Source organism: Ahaetulla prasina, chromosome 8 (genome assembly GCF_028640845.1).
Source record: "Ahaetulla prasina isolate Xishuangbanna chromosome 8, ASM2864084v1, whole genome shotgun sequence".
Lineage (NCBI taxonomy): Eukaryota > Metazoa > Chordata > Lepidosauria > Squamata > Colubridae > Ahaetulla > Ahaetulla prasina.
This window is the reverse complement of record NC_080546.1, coordinates 17,425,286-17,437,519: the sequence shown is the minus strand read 5'-3', so window position 1 is coordinate 17,437,519 and position 12,234 is coordinate 17,425,286. Positions and strand designations below refer to the sequence as shown.

The 12,234-nt window shown below is 41.4% G+C and overlaps 1 protein-coding gene across 1 annotated transcript in view; it reads right to left on the bottom strand.

Moving 5' to 3' along the window:
- The window catches only part of LOC131203051 (probable E3 ubiquitin-protein ligase HERC6), a 49,262-nt gene extending 37,756 nt beyond the window's left edge, over positions 1-11,506 (bottom strand). Inside the window, exons 1-4 of the mRNA XM_058192922.1 lie at positions 11,081-11,506; positions 5,766-5,922; positions 4,222-4,298; positions 1,334-1,561 (exon numbers count right to left, since the gene is read on the bottom strand). Of these exons, the coding sequence (XP_058048905.1) occupies positions 1,334-1,561; positions 4,222-4,298; positions 5,766-5,922; positions 11,081-11,327 (709 nt within the window). The 5' untranslated portion in view covers positions 11,328-11,506. The remainder of the gene's footprint in view (positions 1-1,333; positions 1,562-4,221; positions 4,299-5,765; positions 5,923-11,080) is intronic.
- Between the last annotated feature and the right edge of the window lie 728 nt (positions 11,507-12,234).

The following is a 12,234-nucleotide window of genomic DNA, read 5'->3' as shown; positions in this document are numbered from 1 at the left end:
GCTCAGGAATTCTGGGAGTTGAAGTCTACAGGTAATAAAGTTGCCATAGTTGCCCACTCCTGGTCTACACTATGCCAGGCTGCATTTTGAAGATACCGAATGGGCTGAATGCATATTTTCTAACAAGGGGACAAACACGTGTTCAAGCCATCATTACCATTTTTTATGCTCATATTCTACTTCGAACCTATCAAATTTATAATAATTTTAAAATAATAACTTTCATCAATTGTTTAATAATTAATGATTATGTCAGCTATATATTTTAATGATGTTAAAGATTGGACTTTTCTATCTTGTGCCAGACAAGTTTTTTTCTAAACAAAAATATAGTTAAGGGATCAATTAGATCCCTGACTTATTAGGTCACTAGCTGCATACCCGTGCTTCTTCGCTATGAAACTATGTGATGGGGCTTGATAAATTGACATTTACAGCTTGAAACAATCAGTAGTTACGGCCTCTCCTCTCCCCTTTTTGCCCCATAGAATCCTCCCCTATCCTATCCCCTTCTCTCCCTCAGGTTTTCTAGCACCTTCTCTCCCTCAGCTTTGCCCCACAGAAAAGTCTCCTATCCTATCCCCTTCTCTCCCTCAGGCTTTCTAGCCCCTTCTCTCCATGAGGCCCTATTCCTATTACCCCTATTCCATTCTCTCCAGTTATTTTCAAGTTGGGAGGGGGAGTAGAACGTCTAATTAATTAGCATCAGAGCATGTTATATTAATATAGGAAATACTAATGCTCTGATGGTCATTTTGAAAAATCCTTTCTTAGTGAGCACCTAGAAGCCAAGAGGAACATACATGGCAAATTTCAAGTTTGTAGGCTTTACCGTTCTGGAGATTTCATGACAACACCGTGAGTGGTTTTTGCTTTTATATATTAAGATTTAGGGAGAAACTGACTTTTTTAGGACTAATTCCTTTGCCAAAGAACACCTATAGCACTGGGTGCTAACCTTTTTGGCATGGAGTGCCAAAACAGGAGTGTGCGTGCCTGACAACCGAAACCTGGAAGAGAGCGGCTGGCTGTATGCGTGCCATCGCTAGCTGCACTTCCGGGTTCCATCGCATGTACGCGTGCGTGGCCAGCCAGCTTATGGGTTCCATTATGCACATGCGCGCCAGCCAGCTGGTCTTCACGCATTGCCTGACAGAACCCAGAAGTGCAGCTAGTGTTGGCGTGCATGCGCATGCAGCCAGCTGCTCTCTTCTGGATTCCATTGCGCACATTCACGAAGACCAGCTGGCCGGCGCACATGCACATGACTGAACCCGGAAGAGAGTGGCTGGTATGGACATTTTTTCCTGGGATAATCTGAAGATAGACTTACCTTTTGAAGTTTTCTGGTTTAAACCCAACTGATGCGCATTGTTCCTTCCCCAGCCATAGACTACTCCAGAATGAGACAAGACAAAGCTGTGTGCCCCACCAGCAGCCACCTGAGCCAAGGGGATGCCAGCAAGAGAGGAAATGTTACATGGAGTAGCCTGGGATGAAACTTCTTTACCAAGACCCAGCTGACCATGGCTATTCTGTCCCCAGGAAAAAACTCGGCCATCTTCATTGGGAAAAAAACAGGAAGAGAAAAAAACCACCATTACATTGATTAGAATATGAATTGGCAACTTGTTCAGGCAGACCAGGGATGTCAAACACAAGGCCCGCGGGCTGGATGTGATCAGATTTAGCCCATGAGACCGTTCTGGAAAATGTAAGTGGCCGGCCCGCGTCATTTCAGCCTGGTCTACCCAATGCGAAGAGGAAACATTGGGCCAGCATGGCTTTGGCCCGATCTACCCAGTGTGAAGAGGATACATGCCAGCAGTTTGGGCAGTGGTGTCAAGCTGGCCACACCCACCCAGTTGGCCACGTCCAATGAGTGGTGTCAATCTGACCACGCCCACCCACTTGGTCACATCCACCCAGTCAGCTACGCCCTGATGTGGCCCACAATGAAATTGACACCCTTGAGGTAGACAAAAGTAGCCCCTCAACATTTAAGATGACAAACATTTCACAAGTTTGTCAGATCTCACGAACAATCGATTATCACGCCCTCAAAATTGTATCTGCTCCCTCCTGAAATCTTGCAGAGTCATGGAATGCTTTTTGGTGGAATATCACAAAAACCATTCAGAGTTAACCATGGATGTTTTTATGCCTGCAAGATTTGCATTGCCATTTGTTCTAAGTAGAAGGACAGCTATAAAGCTTTCTATTTTGTGGAAACACCTTCCATGTCCCATTACCTTCTCTAAATGGTTGGGGCAATAAAATTCAGAGTCTAACTTGAGCTGTCACACATGACAACTACCAAGCTAGTAAGTGTCATCACATGAACAGATCTGCATTCTCCTTGACTGCATATAGGTAATCTTCGACTTATAACAGTTGGTTGAGTGACCATCCGAAGTTACAATGGCACTGAAAAAAATGACTTATCTCCATTTTGTACACTTACAACATATTGCAGCATCCCCATGGACATGTGATCAAAATTGAGATGCTTGGCAACTGACTCATATTTATGACGGTTGCAGTGTCCCAAAGTCATGTCATGACCTTTTGCCACCGTCTGATAAGCAAGTCAATAGGAAAAGCAGATTCACTTAATAACTGTGTTAGTAACTTAACAATTTGCAGAGATTCACTTTTGACAGATAGAACAATTCATCAGCGGAACAACTTGCCTCCAGAAGTTATAAATGCTCCAACACTGGAAGTTTTTAACAAGAGATTGGATAACCATTTGTCTGAAATGCTATAGGGTTTCCTGCCTAATCAGGGGGTTGGACTAAAAGACCTCCAAGGTCCCTTCCAACTCTGTAATTCTATTCTATTCGAACTGGAATTTAGAATTATAATTTTTTTTATTGGCCAAGTGTGATTGGACACACAAGGAATTTGTCTTGGTGCATATGCTCTCAGTGTACATAAAAGAAAAGATACCTTCATCAAGGTACAACATTTACAACACCAATGATGGTCATAGGGTACAATTTAACACTTAATGATACAACACTTAATGATAAGCATAGGGTACAAATCAGGAACAATCAATATCAATATAAATCATAAGGATTACCAGCAGCAAAGTTACAGTCATACAGTCATAAGTGGAAAGAGATTGGTGATGGGAACGATGAGAAGATTAATAGTAGTGCAGATTTAGTAAATAGTTTGACAGTGTTGAGGGAATTATTTGTTTAGCAGAGTGATGGCCTTCGGGAAAAAACTATTCTTGTGTCTAGTTGTTCTGGTGTGCAGTGCTCTATAGCGTCGTTTTGAGTGTAGGAGTTGAAACAGTTTATGTCCAGGATGCGAGGGGTCTGTAAATATTCTAAATGTGACAAGGTCGTAATATGGAGCAAATCTCATTTAACAAATGTCTTAGCAACATAATTTTTTTGGCTCAAAAAGGACGACCAACTGTATTTCAGATGAATATCAGACAGGTTGCCTTAAAAAAAGCTTCTTGCAATTATTTATTGCATTTTATAATTTTGGGTCTGATCCTGCAGCTACTCAGAAAGGAGCTTTGGGGCATGGACACCAGTTCACTAAATGCATGATTTTTGAGGATTTTTTTTTTTTTGCATTTATATCCCGCCCTTCTCCGAAGACTCAGGGCGGCTTACACTATGTCAAGCAATAGTCTTCATCCTATTTGTATATTATATACAAAGTCAACTTATTGCCCCCAACAATCTGGGTCCTCATTTTACCTACCTTATAGGATGGAAGGCTGAGTCAACCTTGGGCCTGGTGGGACTTGAACCTGCAGTAATTGCAAGCAGCTGCTGTTAATAACAGACTGTCTTAGCAGTCTGAGCCACCAGAGGCCCCATTTTACTTTTATCTTTACTGAAGAGAGTAGAAAAAAATGGTCAGTTAATGGGAAAGGTTTCAAAGAATAGCATAAAATCAGCCGGAAGAAGTAAAGGAATTTATCCGTGGTTATTTAATTGCATTGATGCAGATAATCCTTCTAGGGATTATCTGTTTGCACGAAGCTTTGCCTTCTAAATTCTGTATCAAAACTAGATTTATAGTAATCCCTAAGGAATCTAGTCTCTGCCTAGGAAAACCTTAAACTAAGAAGAAGCATTTGTGTAGATGCAGAGAAATACCGGTAGCAGAAAGTGAGCTCTTGCCCCCATCCAAAATATAAGCAAGAAAAAAGCAAGTTATTGCAAAAAAGTTAAAATCAGTCCTTACCTTTGGTAAGTGCTATGGAGTGATGGTGTCCACAAGCAACTTGTATAACATTGTACATAGATAAAGAAGCTATTATCCTATAGAATTTACCAAACAAGAAGAGAAATAATTCATTAGCATTCCAGATACAGAACCATATCATGATATAAAGATTATTGGCAGTTTTATCTACTTAAAATGAAACTGAGTATTACCATTCTTTTAAAAAATTGCTTTGTGAATTAATTAATTAAATAATAGGATAAGCATTAGAAAAAATTACCAAATGATATTTTAATCAATGGTAAATGATTTCAAATCTTACACTAGACAAATATACTAATTAGAGAAAAATATTGTAACTTAACATTAAATAACATTTTTTAGAATAATCCGTTAAAGCATTTCTTTCTTTAGCTTCTATTCTAGAATGATTATGTGCCACATTGACACTGTTCAGTTAGCTGGACTGTGATTCCCATCATCGTTGGCAGGGTATAATGGGAGTTGTAAACTGAAATATTTGAGGGTACCAGGTAGGGAAAGCTACATTAAAAAAAAAGAACAAATAATAAGATAGAAGCAGACTAACGAAGTACACTGTGCACTATGAAAGCTTATGCAAGAATAAATTGGTTACCCTTTAAGGGTGTGTGTGTGTGTGTGTGTGTGTGTGTGTGTGTGTGTGTGTGTGTTAAAGGCTAACATGACTAGAGCCATGGTGCCACAGTGGTTAGGATGCAGTATTGCAAGCAATACTGATACAGATCCTGAAGATGAAACTGAAATACTTTGGCCACCTAATGAGAAGGAAGGACTCACTGGAGAAGAGCCTAATGCTGGGAAAGATGGAGGGCAAAAGAAGAAGGGGACGACAGAGACCGAGGTGGCTGGATGGAGTCACTGAAGCAGTCGGCGTGAGCTTAAATGGACTCCAGAGGATGGTAGAGGACAGGAAGGCCTGGAGGAATGTTGTCCATGGGGTTGCGATGGGTTGGACATGACTTCACAACTGACAACAACAACAAATTATAGGCAAACTATGTCCACAACCAGAGGTTAGATCCTGACCGGCTCAAGATTGAGTCAGCCTTCTATCTTTCTGAGGTCAGTAAAATGAGGACCCAGATTGTTGGGGGCAATATAGTATAAATCGCCCAGAGAGTTCTGTAAAGCACTATGGGATAGTATATATGTCTACGTGCTACTGTAATATTGCTACTGCTATTTTGTGATTCTTCCTTAACTATCTAAAGAAGCAGCGGCTACATCAGTAAGCCTCCCATTCCAGCTATGGGAGGTATGTAGACCTGTTGCAACAACTTTTCCAAGCTTTCTTAGCCAGCAAGAAAGGAAACACCCAACCTCTATGAAAAGGAACATGGAAAAGATCACAAATTCATCCTGTAACATCTCTTGCTTGGATCGCTACCCCTTTATTTCAAGTCAGAAATGCAGCACAGATCACAGCTAGAAGAATGTCCCAAATGCACAAATCAGGATTCAAACCTGTGTTTTCCTGACTACCCTATGTTACTTGGCAACAACATGAATCAGTAACTTACGCTGGAGTCGAAGAATCCTTTAGTATTCCAGTGCCAAGCTGTCCAAAACCGCCAGCTCCCCACGAAAATACCTTCCCTTGGCTGCTGATGGCCAATGAATGCTCCTTTCCACAGCTTATGTAGATGATAGTCTGGGCTTCCAAGGGTTGGATTGGTTCTTTCCAGGAGAGAAAAAAAGACATTCACTTGCATGATTATTAGAAGAATCTAGGACAGAGGTGTCAAACATGAAGCCCGTAGGCCGAATCCAGCCCACAACAGGCCCAGAGTTGTCCCACGGGGCCGTCCTGGAGACAGTGAGGGACTGGCCTGTGCCACCCTAGCTCTGGCTCACCCTGGCCCCACCTACTCAGTCAGCCCTGACAATCAGGCTATGCCCACCCCAGCCCCCCAAGGGCAAACAAAATCCTGATACGGCCCACAATGGAATCGAGTTTGACACCCCTGATTTAGGCTCAACGAAAGACCAGATGCTGATCCTCACTCTGTTTCTCTGGTCTTCCCACCTTCTCTCCAGGGTGGACACAGCCCAACAGATTTCACACCCTTTGAAATCTGATAGAAAACATGATTTTCATATTGATGTAGCTAAGGATGAGCTGAACCTAGGTCACCCACAGGCTAGGAGTGAGAGTGTCATGGCCCCGTCGGAGCCTGGGTCCAAGGAGGATGACGAGACGGTCATCACAGAAATGAGGGGACATGACAGAATAGAAATGCTGTCAGGAAAGTGCAAGTAGTGACTTCCTTCACATATGTCGGTGTCTGTTCTCACTGCTTTCCTTTTTTCGGCTGAAGAGATGTAGTTGCGCAACAGTTAGCCATTCCACCCGCCCCCCCACCTGCTGTCCAAGCAGAGCAGAGTCTGTATCCCCTCCTCTATTTGGGTGTCTTCCCATTTATCCGGCTTTGGGGGGACATGATGACTCAGCAATTAAAGCTGCTGAGCTTATCAGATGGAAAGCTGACAGTTCCAGACCTGACCCAACCCTCATAAATACAGGCCCATTGCAAAGTGCCTAAATTGTGATCACGAGACCACAGGAGCGCTGTGGTGGTTTTAACTCTGGATACAAGTTGTAAGTCACTTTTTCCAGTGCCACTGTAACGTTGACCGGTTGCTAAACGAATGGTTGTAAGACGAGGTACATGACAGGTAAGAAACAGGTCCTTCTACCTGAATGGAAGTGCGTTCAAAATGTGCCCTCTATTAACACTTTTTGCCCGGAAAGAACAGCTTCTTGATACATTCAACCCATCCTGTACAAAAGCACTTGCCTAAGTAGAGGTGGTCCTCGACTTACGACCACAATCGAGCCCAAAATTTCTGTTGCTAAGCGAGACATTTGTTAAGTGAGTTTTGCACCATTTTACAACCTTACTTGCCATAATTGTTAAGTGGATAAGTTAGTAACACTGTTGCTAAGTGAATCTGGCTTCCCCATTGACTTTGCTTGTCAGAAGATTGCAAAAGGGGATCACATGACCTAGGGACACAGCAACGGTCATAAGTATGAACCAGTTGCCAAGCCTCTGAATTTTGATCAGATGACCATGAGCATGCTACAAAGGTATGAAAAAGTGTGGAAAAATGATCATGTAAGTCACTTTTTTCAATGCCGTCGTAACTTTGAACAGTCACTAAACTAACTGTTGCAAGTCAAGACTATCTGTACTTGTCCTATGATTTAATTCAGGGTTCTATAAAACAAGCAGCAGCTGCTAAAAAAGCCAACACAGTTCTGGGCTGCATAAACAGAGGGATAGAATCAAGATCACGTGAAGTGTTAATACCACTTTATAATGCCTTGGTAAGGCCACACTTGGAATATTGCATCCAGTTTTGGTCGCCACGATGTAAAAAAGATGTTGAGACTCTAGAAAGAGTGCAGAGAAGAGCAACAAAGATGATTAGGGGACTGGAGGCTAAAACATATGAAGAACGGTTGCAAGAACTGGGTATGTCTAGTTTAATAAAAAGAAGGACTAGGGGAGACATGATAGCAGTGTTCCAATTTCTCAGGGGTTGCCACAAAGAAGAGGGAGTTGGGCTGTTCTCCAAAGCACCTGAGGGTAGAACAAGAAGCAACTTAGAACTAAGGAGAAATTTCCTGACAGTTAGACAATTAATAAGTGGAACAACTTGCCTGCAGAAATTGTGAATGCTCCAACACTGGAAATTTTTAAGAAAATGTTGGATAACCATCTGACTGAGATGGTGTAGGGTTTCCTGCCTGGGCAGGGGGTTGGACTAGAAGGCCTCCAAGGTCCCTTCCAACTCTGTTGTTATATTATTATATTAAGTGGGACAAAAGGCTGCTCCTATGAAAGACTTTTTTACAGGTAGTTTAAGAAAAGGGGCCAGAGAGATGCAGGAATAATATTGTTCACTTTTCCCTGTTTTTTCTTTTCATAGAGATAAAAAGAGCAAAAGAGAGAAATCAAAAAAATCCCTAACAAAAACACCCCGCTACTAGCTGTATTATCCATACCAGCCATTTATAGAAATGAAATTACAAGAGAATTTAAACGGGGGATTTAAGGGTAGGGAACGGGAACAGGGAACACTTCAATTTGTGACCCATAGTTTCATTTCTTGCAACGAGGAATTTTCTTTACAAGATCGGTGCTCAATAACATTCACATTCGGAGGCGTGGCCAGCGTCACGACGAGACGGACGCGAATCTCCAGAGCTCCGGGGTGAGCACCGAAACTCCCATTGCTATGGAGGTCCTGACCGGACCATAGATGTCCTGCAGGGACAGCGAAGAAAGAAGTTGCAAATTCCCTGCAGCTCTGGCCTTTTGCCTTCGACCCAGCGATGTGGACAGCAACTATTACAAGCTGCCAAAGTTGGGACGGCCACAAAGATCGTGCAGGAGGTTGAAGCGATGAATTGTGCAAAATATTGAAGCCGGGTGAGAGAACATCAACTCACGGTGAAAGCATTTTTAAATTGACATTTGCAACAATTTTTTAAAATTTTGGAAGAGTGGCTAAATTGACAAGGACTGTTAATACAATTGAATAAAAGAAATGGAAACAGTACCCAGAGATCTGACAAAAATAGGGTTTGTGAAATTGAAGTCTAGAGCCTTCAAATAAAAAGAGACAAAGAGAATTTTTTAATTAAAATTGGAACTTGGACAATTTGGAAGTTTTTTTTTTAAATAAGTGATTAAAGATTATAAAGGAAAGAAGAAGAAAAAACAGCCGGAGGATTTTAAATTGGACTTTGGTGGAACATCTCCGACTTCCTCTACCCTCTAAGGATTTGAACTAAGCAAATTACTAAATTGAAGTTATAAATTTTAAATGGACTTGGAAAAAGAAAAAAAAATAAGCTGAAACGAAGTTTGGTGCGGCTTTAAGAAAAAGAAACAATATGGATACTTCTTTTAATTGTGGATTGGACTTTTTTTTTTTTATTTGCATTTATATCCCGCCCTTCTCCGAAGACTCAGGGCGGCTTACACTATGTTAGCAATAGTCTTCATTCTATTTGTATATTTATATACAAAGTCAACTTATTGCCCCCAACAATCTGGGTCCTCATTTTACCTACCTTATAAAGGATGGAAGGCTGAGTCAACCTTGGGCCTGGTGGGACTTGTGGATTATGAAGCGACATCTAAAGGTGGAAAAGAAACTACAAGCACTTGGTCATTACTGAGAATCTTTTATGATTGTGATAAACATGGTGAGAACTTTAAGGGAGGTTTTTAATAACAAGCTATTTGACCTTCACAAAGAACAAGAGTTACAACTTCAAAGAATGAAATGGAGAATAACTAAACAAGAGAAACACATAAAGAACTTTTAAGGAAGGAATTCAAGAAACAACTATAAGACTGGATGGAAAATAATAACTTAGAAAAATCTAGAGCTGTTTTTAGCAGTGACAGTGAATAAAGAATTTATGATATTAAAAATATAAACTTAAAGAATTATACAGAGATTATTAGAGGGATACAAAGGAGGGGGGAAGAGGAGAAAAGGAGAATTGTAAGATTAATTAAGGAAAGCTTTGATTTTTAAATGAATAATAAATTGAGCTTAATAGTTTAAGAATAAAACTTCTAAGAGATGAGAATACTTAAATATAAGCATGAAACCTTTTGAAATATGAGAAATGTTTGCTCCTTTTTACCTTTGTTTTTTTCTATAAGACTAAGAAGAATAATTTTAAAATCTTTACTGATAATGAAATGTTTGATATTGAAGCTATGGAAATGGGTAGAATTTACTGTAATATAAAATGTTTTAAAGCAAGGAATTTTAAAGAAAAACAAGAAGGGAACTACTATAGATTAAGACTGAAATATTAAAGAGACAAGAATTAAATATACAAGAGGTCTTTGGGAAATATTAAAAAGATGAGAATTAAATATAGAAGAGATTTTTAGAAATAATGAATATTAGCTGGTGTTATTTTGTCTTTTTTCTTTGTTTTGTTTTTCTTTTGATAAAATTTAAGAATAATAATTTTTAAAAGATGTTTTTGGAAATGTAACAGATGATGGAAATGTATGATGATGACATAAGGATGGAAAAGAAGAAATTTGTAAATGGAAATACAGGGTTTTAATATAGATGATTGAGATAAAAATGGGGGCAAAAAAGAAAAAAAGAGGGGGGGACTAGACTTGATAAAGAATTAAATTCAGGCTAGAGGGTTAGATTGAATTTTTATACTAGAGATTTGCAAATAGTGAAATTAAAAAGCGGAAAGGGAAATGTATTTGATAAAGTAGAAAAGAGGGTGGTGGAAAATTAAAATGTATTTGACTATGTACCTGACTGATATTTTGTTCAAAAAGTATATTGTATGTGGTTTGTTTTGAATTTTTTTTTTCTCAGAAAAAAAAAATAACATTCACATTCATCCAGGTAAACCGGCTATTTCTCAGGACACAGTAGCCGCAGAAGTGCCCCTTTCGGAGGGGGTGCTGGTTGATAGACACCCCGCCCGTTGGAATCCAACCTGGACGGGAGCCCCACCCACCGCATCACACACGGGGAAAGCGAAACTGAAAGCGATCGCGGGAGATTCGTTTTCAGCGGCGCTCGTCTAGGAATCGAAACTTAAACGGCGGCGGCGGTGGCGGCGATCGGAGGATCGGGTGGCTGTTGGCCAACCGAGCTGGTTTGGCCTTGAGTTGGCGGTGGGGTTCAACCTTTAACAAACCACATCTGGACTTAAAGCCGCCCCTGGACTTAAAGGCCAACACGGTGAAAACCAGGCTAGGTGCGTGAAAAGATGCTCATCTGGAAAGAACCGGCTGGATCCAAACATCCCCTGCGCTTTTCTTACCTGGCAGGTAGCATCGCTGCAGTCCCGCGGGGAGCTTCCTCCCCAGCTGTCCCTGGCCGTTGTCTCCGCAAGAAGCCAGGCTCCCGTCGGCGAAGAGGAGCAGCGTGTGCCGCTCCCCGCAGGCCACTAGGACCACTTCTTGCCCACCAACCGCTGGCGCATCGCGACGGAGAGGAACCGGCTGGGAAGCCCCTTCCTCGCCCGAGCCCAGCTGCCCGTAGGAGCCGTCCCCCCAACCGAAGAGCATGGCGATCCTTGGTCTCCGGCTCTTTCACCCCGAAATTCCTCCCAGCGCGTAGCCTTCCAACTCCACTGGGTATCTATCACCTTGAGGCGGCTCAGCTTTTATAGATGGGTGTAAAAAAAAAAACACCTCAAAAAACCTTGCTGCCTTCCTTGACCAGCCCCGCCCAGTTTTTCTAGGCCCTTCCCAATCCTGGTGGATGCATTGCAGAGAAAAGAAAGAAGGAAGAGGGGAAGAGGAGGAGGAGGAGGAGGAGGAGGGAGTAGAATAGTACAATAATAGAATAGAATAGAATTTTTATTGGCCAAGTGTGATTGGACACACAAGGAATTTGTCTTGGTGCATATGCTCTCAGTGTACATAAAAGAAAAGATACCTTCATCAAGGTACAACATTTACAACACAATTGATGGTCAATATATCAATATAAATCATAAGGATTGCCAGCAACAAGTTATAGTCATACAGTCATAAGTGGAAAGAGATTGGTGATGGGAACTATGAGAAGATTAATAGTAGTGCAGATTCAGTAAATAGTCTGACAGTGTTGATGGAATTATTTGTTTAGCAGAGTGATGGCCTTCGGGAAAAAACTGTTCTTGTGTCTAGTTGTTCTGGTGTGCAGTGCTCTATAGCGTCGTTTTGAGGGTAGGAGTTGAAACAGTTTATGTCCAGGATGCGAGGGGTCTGTAAATATTTTCACGGCCCTCTTCTTGATTCGTGCAGTATACAGGTCCTCAATGGAAGGCAGGTTGGTAGCAATTATTTTTTCTGCAGTTCTAATTATCCTCTGAAGTCTGTGTTTTTCTTGTTGGGTTGCAGAACCGAACCAGACAGTTATAGAGGTGCAAATGACAGACTCAATAATTCCTCTGTAGAACTGAATCAGCAGCTCCTTGGGCAGTTTGAG